At 47.2% G+C, this 20,762-nt stretch overlaps 1 protein-coding gene across 6 annotated transcripts in view; it reads right to left on the bottom strand.

Moving 5' to 3' along the window:
- LOC123020642 (sodium channel protein type 5 subunit alpha-like) overlaps positions 1–20,762 on the bottom strand; it is a 270,015-nt gene that overhangs the window by 171,688 nt on the left and 77,565 nt on the right. For all 6 annotated transcript variants that reach the window (XM_044424589.1, XM_044424584.1, XM_044424586.1 and 3 more), the window contains exons 4-6: positions 18,476–18,565; positions 12,980–13,108; positions 2,810–2,901 (exon numbers count right to left, since the gene is read on the bottom strand). In XM_044424589.1, coding sequence (XP_044280524.1) covers positions 2,810–2,901; positions 12,980–13,108; positions 18,476–18,565 — 311 coding nt within the window. The remainder of the gene's footprint in view (positions 1–2,809; positions 2,902–12,979; positions 13,109–18,475; positions 18,566–20,762) is intronic.

The following is a 20,762-nucleotide window of genomic DNA, read 5'->3' as shown; positions in this document are numbered from 1 at the left end:
GTGATGGGGGCGGCATAGAAATGTTTTAAATAAATAAATAAATAAATAAACTTCGATAACAAATTTCAGAAAAGTGTGGCTACTGAGATTTGCTTTCATTCCATTTGATGTATGTATGTATTTATTTATTTATTATTTATTAAAACATTTCTATGCCGCCCCTTGCCGAGGTCTCGGGGCGGCTTACAACATGTATGGATTTGGGTAGTTCAAAACAGGGTGATGCAAACTGGAAAAGAAAAAACCTCCACCCCAAAACATTCGCATGGATGAAATCTCTTTGTAAAATTCTGTTAGTCATTGGTTGTTCACCTGTGAAGGAACCCCCAAATCTGAATTCCAGTTCAGTGAAGTGAAAGGAGGTGCTTTCTGGCTTGTTATTAGACTAGGAGGCCTAAAACCTATGGTGAGGACGGAGAAGGTTCGACAGTGAGCTGGGGTGCACCACGGCAGACAGCCGGTTGACTGGTTGCAGTCTTCCCCCACTATGGGTAGATTTTCAGGATTTAAATTCATTATTTTGACATACGCATCCACACCTATGCATTGGATACACGAATGTTATGCAAATCTGGCCCTGTTTAGTCCTCTTTTTGGGGTAACGGTAAGGAAGGCTCGCTGCTCTCTGCTAGCCAGACGGGGGATTTCTAAACCGAGGGAACCCCCATGTGGGAAGCAGCTTTTTCCCTTTAAATCGCAAGCCTCCCACACCCCACCCCTGGGGTTTCCCGCAGGTTTTGGCACTTCCCACCGTGCTTTCCACTTGCGGTAAATTGCAAAATGGAGGGGAAGCCGGGCTTCCTAGCCACATTGATCCATATCAAGACAGCTCTAAATGTTTTGTCTCCACCAGGAGCAAATCTGAGTCCTAAGCGTCCATTTAAGTCACGGCAAAACACTGTGTGTAAAACTGGAACCCTTATATCACTTTTCTCCGTATGGCAGCTGAGCTCAGAGGGAATAGAGAATTTCAGGGGTGCTGGTGAACGTTCTTGTCAGCACCCCTGCCAACAAAGCAGTCCTGGCGGTGCTCCACTCGGTCATCAGTGAAGATGCATCCGAAGATTAGAGGCAGTGTGGCGTAGTGGTTAAGAGCTGGGACTGGGACTCAGACGATCGGGGTTCTAGTCCCCGCTCAGCCATGGAGCCAGCTGGGTGACTCTGTGCCAGTCACAGACTCTCAGCCCAACCTACCTCACAGGGTTGTTGTTGTGGGGATAAGATGATGGAGGAGATGTAAGCTGCCTTGAGCCCTTTGTAGGAAAAAGGCAGGATATAAATCGAAATAATAAATAAATAAATAAAATTAGATTTGCCCTGCCTATAGTGGTGCCACCCCTTGTACAGCCTCACAACTTGACCTCCTCTTTTGCTTTGTGTAAGATGAGGACTCCTGAGGAAAGCTCAGTGTGCTTCGATCCACATTTTCCCAATGGGATTTTGCACATGCCCATCCGTGTCTGCATAGGGGAACAGCGGGGGGACTCAGATCCATTAAAATCCACGAGATTTTGTCACTCACTTCAAGGGCGGCTGCTCCTTCTATCGGTCACCCTCTGAAAAGGGCTACTGGGGTAACCGCAGGCGTCGTGCCTCTGACGTGCCCCAGGTACGGCGGATGCACACCGCTGCCACGGTGTTTTGTTTTAGCAGAAAGTGCTAGTCTGTTAACATTTGACATCTAATGGAGTGAAAAATCCTTCCCATCACCTAAATGGATGTTGATTTTTCCTCCTTCCCTTTCTTCCTTTTTTTTTTTAAATAGTCTCTCTTTAGACTATTTTTGACCTGTAATTGCCAACATCTGTTCAGGATAATCATCCAAATGAACTGCCATGCACTAGGGTGTTTTTTCCTATGTTCTCTACCTTGCCATACAGGTCAAAAATGTTAAAAACTAAGGCTGAATGAGGCCTGTCCATAGATACACCAAGGGCATATTTGTTTTTCCCCTCTGATTATATATATATATGAATGAGAGAGAGAGAGAGAGAGAGAGAGAGAGCGCGCGTGCGAGAGAGAGAGCTCTCCACTGCCAATTTGGCGTTTCATTCCATTTATGCTATAATAAGGAAGTGGGAGGTGGAAACAAAGGTCATGATCCACAGGGGTGTTCTTCATAAGCCCCACTAAAATGAAGAAAATCTGTATAAGAACACAGAACTTCCATGATATTCATATTAATGGGACTCATGTAGAATAACCCTCCCGGTGGATTGGACCTACATTCCATGGAAAAATTCCATGTTGCATTGGATCAAGACTAAGATCAAGATCGAATGAGAACAATGAGGAAGTGTGAAACGAAGCCATCAAATTTCTTGGGTGGGGGGTTTTTCTCCCCAGTTGTAAATACCATCCAATTTTAGCTAAATTTGCAGATTAATTTTTAAAAAACCATTGCAGATTTGTTTTTAATCTTCTGTTTGTTTCATCACTTGTTTGTTTCATATGTTCCAGTTAACCCAAGCAGTTCTCATGGGAAAGACTTTTAAAAATCCAGATCCAGTCTTTTTTTTTGCAAACAACAAAGTTTGAATTGCCAGACTGATTCCAAATTGAGCACGGCCATTAGAGAACTTTGTGCATATATAGAAGGCAGGGACATTCAAGGCTCCAAGAGGTTCGTGATGCTACTCCAAAATCATCCTGGGGGAGGGAAGAACATATGAAAAGGTATTCTATTGACAGGTCCCCATTCCCGATACGCCTTCATTCCCAAGTCAATTTACAATATTGCTATAGGTAATGATGTACAAATTCAGCAAGCGCAGCCAAAGTATTTGACTTGATATTGGTTTTTTTTTACCTGAGATGACTGAGATTGTTTTCAGTGCCCGGAGAACTCTGAATGTTCGTAAGGCTGATACATTGCCCAGGTCCACAAATTCAGTTATGTATCTGCAAACAAGGAAAAGTCACAGATAACAAAAAGACCATGACAAGGAAGTCAGCAAAGGAAGAACAGCAGGAGAGAGAACAAGAGAAAGGGGTTGGGGGGCGGGAGCCACTGGCAGCTGAGAACAGATATGCAAAGATTAGGGCTTCTTACCTTGAATATGCAAAATGGTTTTTTTAAGCTCTCAATACCCTGACATTCTAGTGCAGAAATTTGAACCTAGTTTTGTAAATTCTCCTGCAACCCATTGAATTAAATTGTAACTATTTGGAAATACATTGCCAGATGTTGTATGACCATTACATTGGCAGGTTCACTTAGGGAAGAGAGTTCAAGGCCTCCTACTTTCAGAAATGTTCCACACTGATTTCATTGCACCTCTGCTGTCCAAAGCTCTCTGCAGTGTAAAGGTTTCTAGGTCTTGTCCTTGGACACATGGTTAGTTCAAGCACAAACCAGGAACTTCCTTGATGGAGTCGACAATCACCAATAGACCCAGCAACCTCCAAACCGTACACATCACTCTTATCCACCCTGAGCATCTCAGAATATTTTTGATGTCATTTCCATCATTCCGAGCCAATGTGGCCAATGCTGGGAGTTGCCGTTGTGAAAGGAGAATTGTGAAAAACCAGCAACGCAAGAGATCCATCCAAGCAATGTCAAACCAAGAATCTTGCAGCGCTTGTGCAAGAAATGAAAGGGAATTGGGGAAGGGGGGAATTCCAGCACAAATTATCCTAACTTTCATAGACTTTCCAACATATCTATCTCCATTTGCTATTTCCCCCAGCATTCTTAATTATGTGTACAGGTTGACGGAGCTATTTCTAGAGCAGAAACAAGGGGTTCATGGAATCGTTGAATCACAGAACAGTAGAGTTGGAAGGGGCCAATTAGGCTATCAGGTCCAAGCCCCTGCTCAGTGCAGGACTCCAGGTTAAGGGGAGAACTAGGTCTCCAAAATGCCTGGGATTAAAGAAGGTCTTTTCCTGGTACCAAAAAGATAACAATGTGTGTGCCAGAAAGCCTCTTTGGTGAGGGCATTCTTTAAGCAGGGTGACAACTGAGAAGACCTGGCTCTTGAAGCTATTTTCTGCATGAATTAAAATATCCATTTCTATTAGAGACAAAAAGCCAGGAAGGCTAAACAATTAACTTATCGACAGTAATAGACCTTGCATTTGTTAAGTTATTGAATTTGCTAAGTTATTTACAATACAGGCTTCTAACATTTACAACGGATCAGAAAGGCTTTAAAGATGAAAACATCTTAAATTCAGCATTTCATAGCTAAAATGCTGCTGAGTTTTGAGGGGAAAAAGCAGCTCTAACATTAGCCTCTGGGGATGAAACCTTCCCAGCAGATGTTTTGGTGGAGAAGGGAAAGGAGAAAGCTTAAAGCTCTGTCTAGAGGCAAAGCACACCTGCAGGGCCTTCTTCTACAGGTACCCTGCCTAGGGAGAAGGTAGACCCAACCAACCTCTCCATCTCTGGGAAAAGATCAGCCACCAAAAGGGCAAGACAATAATACCATGTGCTTTGCCTAACCATCAGTCAGATTGCCGTAGCTGCCCAAAAGCTTCCCTACTGCTGGTATACATGATCTATCTAGCTGAGCAACTGTCTTTCCAAAGATGCTTATCATTACAGCATGTTAAGCTGGAGGGGGAGAAAGAATCATAGAATAGTAGAGCTCAAAGGGGCCATAAAGGCCATCAGGTCCAGCCCCCTGCTGTTGGAGGATACCAATTGCCTCTTTAAAAATCTGTTCCACCTTCCCCCACTAAATATGAAAGCTGACAAAGAACTAAAAGCCCAAACGAAGTAACAGAATATCAAAGCTGGGAGGATTCTCTCATCTCCCTGCAAATGGCCCCCATGCTTGTCTTGATTTACATGGAAATATTAAGCCTTGCAAAAGAACCTCAGAGGCAGTTCCTCCTGCCTTTTTGACTACACTGTTTAGAATTCCTCCCGTACCTTTACATTTTCTGACTCAGCACACTTTTCATACCACTGATGAGGTGGCTCTAGCCCATGAAAGCAGTTAATGGCACAAGAAATCAGTTTGTCTTTAAGGTGCAGCAAGAATCTATTATTCCCCCTGCCCTTAAGTTAAACAGTCGGAGATATTGTAATCTTCCTCACAGAGGAGTTGCTCCACTCCCTTGAGCAGTTAGTTACCCTTTTAGCTACAATATCCTTCTCGGGTGTGGTGATCGGAGCGGTACACAATATTCCAGGTGGGGGCACAGCACAGAAAATGGCTGGCAGCCCTGATGCCTGCGTGCCACGCCCTGTATGCCTTTATATGCTAACTGCTGGGGAACATGGGCAGGACGGTGGCGTGGCACGCACGCTCTGCTCGAGGGCTTCCCACAGGCAGCTGGCTGGACTCTGTAGTAAGCAGAATGCTGCATTTTGCTCTGATTCAGCACTGCCCTTCCTATATTAGCTATTTCACATTCGGCTGGCACTGAAGCCAAACCCCCAGTGTTCTGCAGCGAGCAGCTTTTCAGGTTAAGGTGGTCATTGGCTTGCAAAGAGAGTATTGATTGATGAAGAGCCTGATGGTTCTTTTCCAGCACACTGGGATGGTACAAGAGCCACACGTGCTCTCAGTTCGCCACGTTCCCTCACGGAATATGCCAGGCTCACCGAGTTCTCGGCCCTGGTACGAGCGAGAATCAGGAGACACCGAGCGAGGCACGTAGAACAAACCGATGGGCTTCAGGCAGGCACTCTGCGCTCCCCGCTGGGAAACCAAAGGGCCGTTCTCCCCGGGAGACAGGACAGGACGGTTCGCTGTCTCGCAGCAGACTCACAAGAGACTGCGAGGAAAGCTCCGACCCGCAAAATGTTTTTGGGTCAGGCTGGAAGTGGACAGAAGAGAAGGTGTGCGGCTAATGCCGAAAGCAGCATTTTATGCGCCTCCTTCTGGGGACGTCCAGTGATGGAAAATGCATCCCGGGCACAGTCGGAGGGTTGGTAGAGGCTAGCTGGAGGGAAAGGCGGTGTCCCCATAGATTTCTGAGGTCACACGAGAGGGCCCCACCTCTGCCACTGTTCTTTCTGCACTGGCTGTGGCCCCAAAGATGGAAGACCACCCCTGGGGCAGGTGCTTGGGGCAGCTCTGGGGTGCGGGGAGGGCGAGGCAGAGCTGGGTCCCACCAAATCTGGGCAGGGCCTCAGCGCCTCCTCCTCACAAGGAAAGGGGAACTGTTTAGGCCACCTAAGTGTTGTGGAGGAAGAGGGGAGTGCCATGGCAACCCTGTCCTCCCATGCTCCTTTGGGCGCTCCTAACCTTCCAAGTTCAGAAGGCTTTGGGAAGCCACATGGGATGGGCCCCAAAGATGCAATTGCATGCATGCCCGGGCTGGAAAAAGCACTACAATGCCCATCCTCCCTGCCCAGGCACCTACCTCAGAGGGCAGGGGATGATGGGGGTTGTACTACAATGGATGGTAGGGCACCAGGCTCAGGAGGCTGCTCTGTGTGTTGGAGAGAAGTCTGCAGCCCTGGCTTCTAGGGCTTGAAATCGTGTGGGGAGAAGCGCAGGTGTGGGCCAGACTCCCCACACGGAAGGGAGGCCTGCAGTGCCTGGACTGGAGTGATGGGAAGGGCATGGAGGGACAGGACCAATGATTACAGGCCTCTTCTCACAATTTTAGTTAGCCACATGGGGGATGAATACCTTAACCGGGCATTGCATCCCTTACCATGTACGAGTAAGTTCCCCTGAATGAAAAGTCCCAGAAACCTTGGGAGGATGCAGTTCCATCTGTTCCTGCGTTTTCAGGGGTTGCTACACACTGAAATGATTACTCATGTCCACTTCCTGTCATAATCAATTTTGACGTGGCAGCAGCTGGGCAGGGAAAAGAATCCACTGTCCTCCCAGTTAGTAGCTGGTTTCATGCTCTGAAAATGCATCTTAGTTTAAGGTGAACCTCCCTGACCCAAGTTCTGGCTCCTGCATGAAGGTCTTCATGGATGCCTTGTAGATGCCAATCAAATCCTACAGCAGTTCGTGATGGCCACTACTTAAGGACAAAATGTGTCCCATTTTAATACAATTGCTTTATGAATATTATCTTGTAATTGTTGTTTTATCTGGGAAAAAGGGAAAAATATTAATTGCTGCTGCATTTCTAGAAGTGTTACAAGGTGAATTATTATTTACTTGATACTCATGTTAAAGCTTTTTTTAATAGCCTAGTATTATTAAGTCAAAATTGTAGTTTTGAAATTGCTTTAAATTGCAAAGTTGCTTTGCGCTCTGAATTTGCAGCGGCTCTCAATGTTTCCAGCCATGAGAACCATTTCCAGACAGAAATGCAGAAACTGCAGCTTTCCATGGTCTGGCACAGACATCCTTCCACCGTGACTGCAGCAAGAGAAGAAACCCAACGCGAGCAAAGCGCATTAGGCTTTACTGGCGTTTAACCATATGCTTGAAAGACCTGCCTAAGCACAGCCTAACATTTGGAGGCCACAACTCTTCCGGTGGCCTGATTAACACAGTAGGTTCCCACGGTAGCGGTAGTGAAGCCAATGTGATCTTGGCATTTTATTCAGCAAACATGACTGTCTGAGGAAGTACCATTAAATGACACATCCATTAAATGAGGTGGTCCATGAGAGCCTTCTCCAACCGGGTGCCCCTCAGATAGATTGGGCTATAAATCCCAGCATGCTGCGGCTTGGAGGCTACCATATCTAGGGGGCACCCACTTTGGGAAGGCTGAGACATGCGGATCAAAAGGCCCATCCTTCAGATCACCTGGGATGGTAGCATCCCATGTGGCTTGCAGTCAACCACGAAAGGGGCAGCCCATGTCGAGGGCCTTTCTCGCTCTGGAACGTCGAGTTTGACTTGGCCCATGTCCCAACAGTGTCATAATCACACCGAAAGGGGCCATTTAGGCTGAGCCCAGCCCACTGCTCAGCGCAGGAATTCCACAGAAGCCTCCCTGGCAGAGCTTAGGCAGAGTCCAGCCCTGCCCTTTTTCTCTTGAAATTCCCTAACGCACAGTGAGCGCTTAAAAAAAGAAGTGGGGCCAAGCAGAGGAAGTGCTCCAATGACATCCATTGATATGCCTTTCGTTTGTAATCCCCATGAGCAAAGAGAGAAATGGTTGGAAGGAAGGTTTAATTTCCTGGCTGCACAATGGTCCTGATCTGAATCAGGGCCATGTGCTCTTAATCCGGGGCAGCATTAAAGATCATCCTCAGTTATATACTACACAAGTAACACAAAACACACTTGATTCCTACAGGGCAGTCCTATGGATGCCCCACTGTGTTTGATGGAACTTACTCCCAGGTAAACATGCAAAAGATTACAACCTTAAACTGCTCCCATCCTCATGTCCCAGCCTAGTTTTGCAAGAGAAAGGTAGTTACTGCTCTGAGCAGTGGGTTGGACTCGATGGATTTACAGGCCCCTTCCAACTCTACGATTCATGGTTCTGTGATTCCCAACACAGAATCCCCAACAACGCCCTCAAGAAGCTGCAAGTTCTGGGATTCTTTGAGGTGATTTGTGGAAGTCTGGCTGAAATAAAACTAGCATAATTTTGTAGAGAAGCTATACATTCCAACAGAAACTGCAGGCATATGGAAGAACCACCACAGAACTGAAACAAAGTTCTACCACATTATCAAACTCAGTGCCTTTCCCTAGAACAAATGAACTAAAACACACACACACACACACACACACACACACACACCAATATTGATGTAAACCAAGACAGCCTATGGCTAGTGAGGCGGAACATAAATTGAATACAGTAATTATTCAGAATTCAATCTCCTTAAGCTTGTCTTTTAAAACAAGGTTTTAAAGGTTAGCTGTATTTCCTTTTTTATTGTTTTGCATGGCTTCTCCTAGTGTAGCCTCTCCATCCACCCACCCACCGTCCACACAAACCAAGAAGTACACATAATATTTGAGGGCAGACTTGTTCCAAGATGGTAAATATTAGCAAAATCTTGGTGCCACTCAAATCTGGGTGAACATGGGTGACTTTCTCTGCTTCAGAGGGAAAACATTTTCAGAAAGTCTCGCACAATATTCCCCCCAATGTTTGAGAAGTTTACCATTAGTGAGGGGTGAATCCATGGGACTGCTGTGAAATTTGTGATCTGCTCGGCAATTAGGAGTGGCATTAGATAAGTTTTCCCCCTCAAGAGTTCTAAATTCGTGTGGAAATGTGGCCCTGTGATCTTCTAAGCTTCCCTGCCTTCCTCATGTTATCTGGTGGGACTTCAGAGAGGGGATCTCTCTCAATCTTCTTTCCTAGACCAAGCATAGGTTAGTGTTGAGGCAATGACCCAGGCATCAAAGCTCCGGGGAAACCTAGTTCTTCCCAGGTGTCTGAGTGCTTTTATCGCATGGTTGTGAGCTGCCCAGAGGTGTTGTGGCACAACTGGGTGCCATGCAAATGTTTAAAAGGAATAAATTTCAGCATAATATCTCCTTGAATCTACATGTCCCAAGGCTTCCTATTAAAGACATTGGGAGTCTTAGGAAAACTCAATGTCCCAGGCTCCCTCACACCAGGATACTGTTGGAACAGGTGGAAATTGACTAAAGCAATAGAGAGAGCAGAGCCCTTCCCACTTTAATTTAAAGTGGACTGAAGTCTAGAAATGCATTGTTCTTGTTTCTGCACACACACATGCATACACACACGCCCGACCCTGGGGCAGTCTCCAGAAAAGTGTCATTCAAGACATCAAAGCCAAATGAAAGCTCTGAAGCTGGTGGGAGTTAAAGCTTATGGTACCCTTGTTTAAGTGGTTATTGGAACGGCAGCCAAGAAGTATTTAAAAGGGAATTGACAAGATTTTCAAACGCAAGGAGCACTGCCTGGTTGTCGTGGCAATGCCCTTTTCTGTACCATTGCTTTCCTTCTCTTTAAAAAATGCCTTTTCAGTGTGATCGCCGTTCTCCCCCATGCCTGCTGACCACTTCCCCTCCGTGGAGCTTTCTTGCGAGGCCTTTGCTCGGGATGGTCCTATTTCAGTTTCCGCCGGCTGGCCAAGTCAGCAGCTGTCTGGAATACAGATCCTTTATTTACAGGATGGGGGCTTAGAGATGGATAATTAAGAATTTGCTTTGAACGGAAGACAAGAGCCACTGGCTTGCGTGCTGCTGGGCAGGCCGCCATCCTGACGAAGGAGCAGGCGGACAGTCTGGCTAACGGGCGCGGTGGACAGTGACCAGAAGTGGCTAGTTAGCCTCAGCAGAGAAGAAGCAGCCCAGCCCCATGAGGCGAGGACTAGTCCTGCAGCTCCCGCAGAGCCTAACTGGGACAAGAGCCACGAGCTCCAGGCTCGTCCTTGCTAGGATGATGCCAATCGGCACAGCAACAGGCTGGTGTTTTTGTGCCTGAATTGCCCCCCCCCCCACTGCCGCCTCCCTCATTAGTGACATAGTCTGGAGAGGATCAGCAGGGTGGGAGCACATGTAACTAACAACCGGTGTTAGTTAGTTGTGGGAATGCATCCAGGAGAATAAACACATCAGGTCGCGTGACTGAAACCCACCAGCAGCTGATGCCCAGGTTCCACCCTGCATCCTCCGGGATCTTCGAGGGAGGGCTGGAAGGGGCTTCTCTGTATATTTCGCTCACTTTGTCTAGGATGGTCCATCGAGAAGGACCGCTCACATAGGGGTGTCAAACCCAGATCAGAGGCTGGGGTCAGGCCCTATGGACACGTTCCCCAGCCCTTTTCATACCACCTTGTGTAGGCCTAAGTTCACCTCTTAGGTTACCTTCTCAGGACTCTGCTTTAAAAAGAGTGCTCAGGTGGGCACATACCCATCAGAAATTCGGTCCTGAATGTGGGGGGGGGGGGAGTGAAAGAGGTGGTGAAGGGGTGTTTCATTTCAGGGGAGGGGAAAACTGCAAGGGTACGGTGCATGCATGCATGCATGCATCAGTAACACCCCCCCCCACACACACACACACACACCGCAACATCACTCTCAAGAGCACTGAGGTATGGCTGGGGAAGGGACCACCATTTTTCTCCCAGAACGCCCCTCAGAATGGTTCTGCAGTCATTGTGAGAGATTCACACCACATCCAACAACACCATGGGACCAGGAGAAATGCTGGTAGGTTTTATGCACATTCACCTCACCAAATCTACCCCTCCCCACCAAAAAAAAAAAAAAAAAACAGCTGAAATGCCCTCATCACAATTTGGGCAAGGAAACGGGAGCCCATTTGGCGTCTGCCCTAGAATCTACGCACCATGATTGAGATTTCAGTTTTTAGGGACTGGAATCCTAAAACTAACAGGCCCTGCCACTGCCTGAGCAGCACATGCGAGCACATTTCAACGAGGCTTTTGCCAACTGCGTCAGGACGGCCGTTTATGAGGGAGGAACTCTGCAGTGGGGGCACTTCAGCCTCACTTCTGTGCGCACCACCAGCAATTCCCTGCCGGTTCAAGGTTGGGAGGAGGATGTAAACATCTGCTCTCGACCCCTACAATATCCGAGGACCCTTCTCTGAAATGGCAGTCTGCATTTAATTCAGAGGTGAGCAAGACGTGCCCCACAGCCCATGCCTGCACCCCCACTGCTCCCCCCTCAGATTGGTAAGCAAAATTAAATGGCACCGCAGCTGGAAAAAAGTCAGTTTCCTTTTAAAACAACTTCAGGAGCAGCTTTTCCCCTCCCAGAGTTTGCCTCTCCATGGACCAAACATCTTTCTTCCACAGTGCCCACTTTAAAGTTTTTTTTAACGTATCAGTTTTGTCAAAAGGATTATAATTAGCTTGCTTGATCCATAAATCAGGGGGAAGTTCAAATGCATGGTCGGGGTGCTGCAATTTCTCTGGGGTGTGGGGAAGTGCTGTTTTGCATCGATGTATGGCAGGAGTGGAGTATGACTCTTGGCTTCCCTTCTGCAGCTCCCACTTCACAAATCCTGGGAATTAGCGCTTCAGTGCAGGAACAGGTCTACTCACATGTAACGCACAATGGGAAAAGGCGATGGATGGAAGCCCTGCTGGTCCCCATGTGCCAGACAGTCTTGTGCAAGGTTTAGGCAGGGGTTGTGAGCCTCTTGGAACTGCAATTTTGAGGATTCTCCAATGAGGAGAAACCTATTGGCTTTACAGACATTAACTTTCTGTGCACCTGACCTCTGGAAATCATCCCGCCCATTTGTGGGCTGAGAAACTCGGGGAGCAGTTTCACAGAATTTCTCCCGGGAAAGGAGAAGACCTCCACGGTTTCGCACACGTGGCCCTCGCCGTGGGCAGGGCCTGTCACATGGTGGCTTTCTTTTTACGTCAGGGTTTGGGGACTTGGAGGCTGAAGCAACATCAGGAGAGCTGGCAGCTCTGCCCTCTTTCGCACAATGCAGGTGTGAAGTGGGAAGCTTGGAGCCCAGCCGGGTGCCCAGGGAAGAAGTGGGGCTAGTGCGAAGCCAGCATCTGTCCTCCGAGTCCCCAGAAGTTTCCTTCCCCCATGAAAGAGGCCTCTGTGGTTCTGCTTCAAGGCCAGTTTCTTTGCTATCGGATGGAATGAAAACGGTTGGAAAAATGTGGGAGACACTTTGGCACAATCCGAACAAATAAGCCCTCCTTGCATGCAACGGAGGCACGTGAGCAAAGCAGGTGGAGAACTGCAGGCTGTGCGAGGACCCGACCAGGAGAATGGTTTTCGGGATCCGTGTACTAGGCCAGGTGGCCCAGAGCTAGTAACTGGGTCAGTCTTTGGCCTGACGAAAAGTTGAACAGAATTTTTATCGCGTTGCACCAGGGCTACACCAGGTCCTGAACCCTTCCCCAAGCTGGTGACCTCCGATATTTTGCACTACAACTTCTGGCACCTCCATGCTGGTTGGGGGATGCTGGGAGTTGTAGTCTAACACATCTAGAAAGGATGAGTTACTGGATACCATTCCAATAAGAAACCTACTCACTTACATCATAGGATCCTTCTTGTAACATTACAAAATCGAGAGTTCAAACTATTCAAGCCAATTTGGGTTCCTCACAAGAGGGAAAAACAGGATATAAATGAAATGTAGTAGTAGTAATACTTACGCCATGACAATAACACAAAAATCCAGCCAGTTCCATGGATCTCGGAGAAAGGTGAATTCTGTCATACAAAATCCCCTTGCCAGTATTTTTATCAATGATTCAAAGGTGTAAATGCCAGTGAAAGTGTACCTGCAAGGGGTCAACATTTCAAGAAAAAGTGAGATGAGTAAAGACTGGTGGAAACTTACATGTGATTTACACAGGCCAATTCACCACCCAACATCCAGTGAAGAGTTTCACTGTTGAAAGGGTTTTCTGGCATCATATAGGCAGAAAGCCTCAAACCACAACCCTTTCTGGTAGACACAGTTTACACACTGCTGCAGGTCATTGGGGGACAGCCCTAGGTTTGTTTAGACACAATCCAGCCAGTCGGGGGTGCCCCTATGGCTAGATCAATTCATGAGGACTAGTAACATGCTGTCTCAAGGGTACAGGATGCACTATCTTAAATGCATTGCATAAGCTGATCCTAACTGCCCTCCCCTTCTTTCGCTCTAATGTAAGCACTGGAACCAATGGAGTTTTCTCTTTTTATGACCCACATCTGATTGTAAATGAGTGTTTGTGGGGATGAAAGCAAAGCTGAGGGAGAAATGGCTTGGCTGGGAAGCTCTCCACACACCCCTTTTGTCAGGGTCTCAATCTGGATTGGCCCCATGGAGATTCATAATGAAATTTAAATAATGAGAATCACCTAAGCTAAAAGTTAGAGTCATTTAAAGTGCAATCCTGTTTTAATTCTTGTACACCATTCTGAGAGCTGGTTGCTAATTGAACGACTTATAAGAGCTTTAAATAAATAAATACATCCTACACAAGTTCAGATGGACAGAAGTCCGACAATGGGCTAGCATGGCCCAGCTGGGAACTGCAGACCCTTTTTCTGTCTAAACTTGCATAGAATCCTGCTCTTCATGCAGTGTGCTGTTTACCTCCTACTCTTATTGTTTTACACTCACACACACACTCCAGAGTTGGCTGCACGTGCCCCTCTGAACAGAGTACAGGCTCCATCTGCACACAGTTTGCCAGGCAGGAGTCTGACATTTTTAAGAGGCTGAATTGCGAATATGTTCCTGTGACGAACGGTGGAAATGACAAGGGAATCGGGTTTTGTGGGAGGCTCTGAATGAAGATGAGGAAGAAATTCACCCTCCAGAGTAAGGCTTTTTTAACACTGCTGCTGCTTCCACACCCACATGAAACCAGCTGCCCCTCTTTGATGCTACCACTTGAATTGTTTTGCGGTGCTTTGGGTTCCCCATTTTTAAATATTCCAGAGTTTCAGCGTGATCCCTGCAAATGGGCCAGGAGAGCAAACAGGCTCGGCATTCCCGGGGGCTGGAATACGCTGCTGTCGCGGACCCAAATATGGCTGTCAGCCTGGAAGCAAAACGTGTGCCCTTGTATGGAAGTTGCTCCCTTGATGTGTTGTGACTGCAGCCTGCATTTTCCAAAGGAGGCTGCAAAATTGTGGCAGATGGGGCTACTTGGGGCAATAAACCCTAATAGCTATTCTAAATACAGAACCTCCATGAACACATGCAGTATATCTTTCCGTAGCGGATGTCCAGGGACAAGCAGGGCTAGTTCTCTGACTGCAGAGCTGCAAAGTCAGTATTTTGGCCACTGGCACTTTCTACTTGCTTTTTAACCCAGCCAGGAAAATCGACTGCTTCCCACACGGCCCAGAAACGGGCAGAGTGTTTGAAGCTGATCTATCCTGCAAATAGGAAGCAGCCTGGGAATCCCCTGAAGGCTTGCCTAGGGAAGCGTGGGGCAGGAGCGGGCTGCTTCCAGGTTCCCTTGCTGTGGAGGAAAGCAGCCACGGGACGCAATGGCCGGTCCGTGCCGACCGCTGCCCACGCTGCAAGCATTTCCAGCTCAGCTAGGCCTGCCTGAGAGCAACAGGGTCTTCTTGAACTCTGGAGCATTCCTGTATCCCAGATCAGTTTTGGGTCCTGCCTCCTGGTTCCTCTTTCAGACTCAGCTTCTGGCTCGGTGGGAGGAACCATCGGTTAGAGTCAGAAATCCCAAGTGTGATCCCAGCACCTCTAGGTAAAGCTGGAAAAAGTCCTTCCTGCAACCCACAGGAGCCTCTGCCAGTCAGTGTCCGGCAATACTGGGGCTGCCTCTTTATATGGCGAACCCCTGTGTTCTTCAGCTCTGCTTCTCCGTTGTCATCTGGTCCAGACTTGTTCGTTGGACTGGATTCCTGGATTGCCCTACACCGCTTCGTTCCTAAACCAGCGCTGAGAACCGTAACATGCATGCACCTATTTTAACTGGGGAGACACTGGAGGATATTTAGCTGGCTTTTATGCTTTCCCTCCAGCAGTCTCAGTCCTGAAACTTTGGGTGGCTTCAGAATTCCAGTCTTAATCATTAACCTCCCACTCCAAAACATCCTGTCCTAAACAGCTCTGCTTCACTCTTGTCAACTCAAGGCTGCGGCTTCCTTGATGGAGCGAGCGCATCTCATGTTTGGTCTTCCTTTGCTTCTTCTGCCTTTGACTTTTCCCAGTATGATTGTCTTCTCCTTAAATGGCACGGAGCAAAATTATCTGGAAGAACCTCTCCATCTAAATCTCTCTGGGCCCTAAGACCATCCCCAGAGGTCTTTCTGCTGAATGATGCGGAGCAGGCGGTTACAAATGAGAGGGCCTTTTCAGTGGTGGCACCCTAGCTTCGTGAACCTACCAGAGAGCTGCAGGGAAAGGGCTGGGTGGAAACATACTGAATAAATACTGCCTGAGGCAAAGGGCCAGATGGTGCCCTCCCCATTCTAGGTACACCTAACGGCAGGGCCGGCCCTGCTGACTTCCACTGGTTGTATCCCAAACTCACAGCATCAGACAGCTGGTAGGACCAAGAAGCCACTGAAGGAACTGTTTGATGTTCCAGAGGGAGAGCTGAAGAAGCAAAAATCCTAAATGAAGATCCTCTGTAATCCCGAAAGGATACAGCCAAGGCACCATCACGCAACTCTCGAACTATTCTTCGTGAATTTAGGTGAGATTGTGTACAAATCACGCAACCTGATGTTAAAACACTACTATTAATAGGGCAGACATTTCAAAGGGGAGCAAAAGGACTGGCATTTTCCAGCCGCATTTCCACTCCTCCTGGAAGTCACGGCCTGCGTGTCCCACAAGATCCTGACTCAAAGCAGGGGTATTTTGTCATCTCTCCCTCCGGCGCCAGCCACCAGGAGCAGATGGCTGTGTTTATCATCTGTCAGTCAAAAATAAAAAGTGTGTTCTGGTTGGCTCAATGAGCCACGCTAATTGTTTAATGCACTGCACTTAGATTAAGCTTTCGCATCTGGTATCCATTTCCATAAGGAAGGACTTGCAGAAGAGCAAACTAGCTGCACTTTTTTTAAAAAGAAGAAAAGACTCCTTTAAAATCAGAGAAGGTAGCTTTTAAGAAAAAAAATCAGATGTCATCGAAAATGCTGCTTGCATTCCTGAAGATGTGCTTAGCTAAGCTTCAGAAAGTTCTGTACTAACAGGGGATGCACGTGTCCGTCCGTCCATCAGCACCACAGAGCCAAAACCACAAAGCCGAAACCACTGAAATGTGGCAGGTAGACCAGGGAGACCCTCGGGCTGTGCGCCTCCGTATTGCTTCATTCTTAGCAATGCAGTTGTTGGTTTTAATTAATGCAACTTTGTCCTGCAATAGCCTATTCAATAGCCTATTCAATAATGTCCTGCAATAGCCTATTCAACCACTGGGATAACTTTCCCCAACGGACGGACGCATTGCTTTGCAGTCCATACAGTTGGGCACCAGGAGAGATCTATAGGCCAAGGGATGGCCCTCCCCTACCCCCTGCTGTGCGGCAGCCCCTTCAGAGGAAGGGAGCAGAGAGACCCCTCCCTTAGGGGGCGCTAGGCATGCCTCAGGGCGAGAACCATGGCCAGGGGCCTTTACTCAGACAGGATGGGCAGAACAAGTTCAGCTCTGACAGTTTTGCAAACGCTGCTGCATCAGATGAAGGGGTTTTCCAGAGTATCCAAAACTAGGTCCATTCACTAGGAAACGCATCAAAAAGGGCAGTTCATGGAGTTACATCACTTTGATGTGGCTCCATCACATTTCAAATGTTCTCTGCAAGCAATGAGACCTCAGGCAAGGGTGGTGTGCTTTTCCCTGGTTGGACAGGGAAAAAGAGGGAAGGAGAAAGCATTCCCAGCCCTCTCTGGGTCAAGCCCCCCCCCCCCCCCCCCAGGGCCATGCAGAATGCACAAAGAAACCCAAATCCCACCTGCAGCTGTGTGAGGCTGACTCACCCCACACCTGGAGGCATCAATCAGCCCTTCGGGACCAGATTCCAGACCATGGTAGATGCCCTGCAAATAGCTACTCCTGTTTCTTCTGAACTTTCGTGTAGGCATGTTAGCCCCTGACCTGGATCAGGGCCACTCTGCATCTGTGGTGGTTAACCCTTCTCAACAAAGGAGTTGCATCCCTGAAGTCCATCCCCTGACACCTCGTGGCGGGGGGGTCTTTCTTTAGGGAGCCCAATGGGAAAGTAGTTGGGGGAATACTTAACCCTCCCCCCACACGTGATCTGGATTGGGACCAGTGAACCAGCGTTAGAATCCACCATTCGCTATGCATTGAACGTGACCTGTAGTTTGGTCCAGAGTCCTTTCCTGTGGATGAGTAAGTGCACTTCGAACAGGTGTGCACAAGAAGGGCAGAAGAGGAGATGCCCAAAGAAATAAGATTAAGGGCAGTCCGGTAGTATTTTTTTAATGTGAAGGAAATGAAGCAGATGTAAATCAGCCAGAAGGGTTTTAAGATGACACTGATATTCCCAAAATAGTATAAATTAACCTCAAAACAGTATGCAAAATGCAGTCTTAAAAGCTGAAAACCAAAACACCCATATAGGAAATAGTATTAAGTTGTGTCCACATAAATAGCTATGAGGTGATCAAGGTGTTCCTCAGGACAGCATCATGGGAGACTGCAAAGGTGAGCAACTCCCATAGAAAAGGTCCCCGCACATAGAAAGCTAACAGATCAAGAAGGCCGTGTACAAACTCTTTTTCCAGATTCATTAATTTTCTATATGCGCAGGGGGGGGGGAGAGAGAGAGAGAGAGAGAGAGAGAGAGAGAGAGAGCACGCATGCAAATAGGAAAGCACTCAACTGGGCATCCAAACTTCTGCAGTCTGATTTAGCATCAGCTGAGGAGATATGACTGCCACTTCATTTTCTCTAGGGGTGAAGTAAGCCTTTAAAAAATCCATAACCCCAGTGGCACTATGATACATTTGAATCCATAATATTCTATGAATACACTCTGACAAAACATCAATCAAACATTCTGGTACATGCTCTGCTCGTAACACTCCCTTTAATGTTCTGGTTTTCTGCTTGTCCTGAAACGCTGCTTCTAAGCCACCCTCCCTAAATGAGCCGGACTCCATAAAATGCAAAGACAGAGTAAAATGGGAGATCTGAAAACATACTCACTCGACGTATTTATTCCAAGAAGGCAGCTCCGACCATGCCATGAACACACAATTTGTTAAAATAGTGCACATAATAAACATACTGAATAATGTGAAAATGTGAGTTAAGGAAATAACTTGAGATGGTTCCAACCCACCCCACCTCACCCCACCTTCAAAAATGAGCTTGCAAATCGTTGCCTTTGCACGCTTGGCAACGCAGCCTTTCCTGTCCCGCATCCGGTTCACCATTCCCCAGTACCTGGCCCTGAAGCCCGTCGGGTGACTTCGGCCCAGCCACTGACTCTCGGTCCAGCCCTGCTCACAGGGTTGTTGTTGTAGGGATACAAGAGAAAGGAGGAGAACTAAGCAGCCCCCCTTGAGTTCCCCACAGAGGGGAAAAGGGCAGCATATAAATGCACTGTGCTCACGAGGTGTGAGTGTGGTTGTGGAAGGGGGGGGCGGGGGGGGAAAATCTCAATCTAAATGTCTCAGGATAACAAGTAGAGGTGTGATGAACCGCAGGGAGAGTGGGGCCTCCAGAGAAAATTAGGAGAAACCCTCTTTCCTCCAGGGATGGTCTTGGTTTTGGGAAAGAAAGTGAGAATAAAGGGTCAGTGGCCAGGGGCTTTCTGCTTTTTCCCATTTTGCCCTTTTTCTGGCCTTGCACAGGTCACAAACTGATGAAAGTTTGCAGGAAAGGCCCTAAGCTGAAATTCAACAACCAGGATGGAACAGCTCTGCAAGAGAAATCAGCAATCAAAACACGGCAAAGGCTGTGTTAAATGAATCAGTCACTCAGATTATATTAATTAAATGCAAGCTCCTTTCCAAGGAAATAGCCGCCGGTTCCCTCAAGGCTGGGCTCACTTTCCCTGCTGTTTGGTTTGCTTCAGATGGAAGGTCCCCTGCCCTCTGCACAGGGGATGCCAAGCCTCTGGCCAGCGGCATCCCTGGGGGGCTCCTTTCTTCGGCCTTAACCCAGTTCTCCCAATCACCAAGCGTCCAGCTGCCTGGCATCTGTACACTTTTTATGCTGTTTCAATAGGTGGAAACCCTGTCCCAAGGCTTAGATGCCAGCAGTTAAGCAAAATTTTGGCCCTCTTTTCGAAACTCGTTAGTTGCTTTCACCCCACCTTTTGCCTTCACTTCCACCCACCCATGGAAGCCCCACCCCGCCACATTCTCCACAAAGGAATTGGGCCCTTGAGCTAAAAGAGGGTTTATTTATCAGATTTATATTCCGCTTTTTTCTTTTTCAAAGTGGTTTATATCACTCGCCTCCTGCTGCTCTCTATCTTATCCCCACAACGGCCCTGTGAGGGAGGTTGGGTGGCGAGTCTGTGACTGGCCCAAAGTCACCCGGTTGGCTCCATGGCTGAGTGGGGACTCGAACCCAGATCACATGAGTCCCAGCCCTGCCCCCTTAACAGCTATAGCACACTGGCTCTCTGGCAAGTTACTACAAGAAATACATTATAGTTGTGAAAAGTGGCTGAGAAACAGGCAAGCATGACAATCATATAATATATATTAAGCTGTTAGGATGACTAAATAGAGATGTGGCAGAATTATCCTCACTCTGTGTCTGTAAGCAAACCAACTTGGTTTGCACCTCCTGAACTGGCAAAGGAACACAGCTCTGCTGACAATCCTGCACTTCTCTGATTTTTGCAATGCAAGTTTTGGCTTTAAAATGCACCAAGAAAAGAATAAATACCTGTAGGTAGCATAGAATAAAATTCATATTGAAATACACATGTTACCACAAAATGCATATGAAAGTACATATTTTACCATATAAATTTGCACGTTCTTGTGAATTTTTGGTTTGAACCCTCCTGCATAAAACAGGTTTTTGAGTAAACACATGCAAAACCAACAGTACTAAATAATAACAATTCATCTATTTTGTTTGGTTGCTTTTCAGAATCCAAATATGATCTGGATATTTATTTAGATCATAAATAAGAAAAATATTAATGGAGTTGTGGATTATTATTGTGAATTTATCTGCATTTCTGTTATGCTCTTTTTTTTCTTTATGCTGTCCCCCCACACTTTTCTTTCTGCTATATCTGTAAATAAAATTCAGATGTTTTAAAAAAGAATTAGAATGGATGCAACCTGCTTCCTGCAGGACCTTTAGGCCTTTTAATTCTAAAATTAACAAAGAATAGATTAAATTGCACCCATACATACCCAGATAAATTGGATGCACTGTCCTGAAAAAAGTGCATACACACCAGGAGATAAGAGAGAGAAGCAAAAAGAAGGAATGGTGGAGGACCCGAGTTTAGCTTCTCTTA

The sequence above is a fragment of the Varanus komodoensis genome, unplaced genomic scaffold, assembly GCF_004798865.1.
Source record: "Varanus komodoensis strain SLA01 unplaced genomic scaffold, ASM479886v1 scaffold15, whole genome shotgun sequence".
Lineage (NCBI taxonomy): Eukaryota > Metazoa > Chordata > Lepidosauria > Squamata > Varanidae > Varanus > Varanus komodoensis.
The sequence above is the reverse complement of the archived record's forward strand: the minus strand, read 5'-3'. Positions and strand labels throughout refer to the sequence as shown.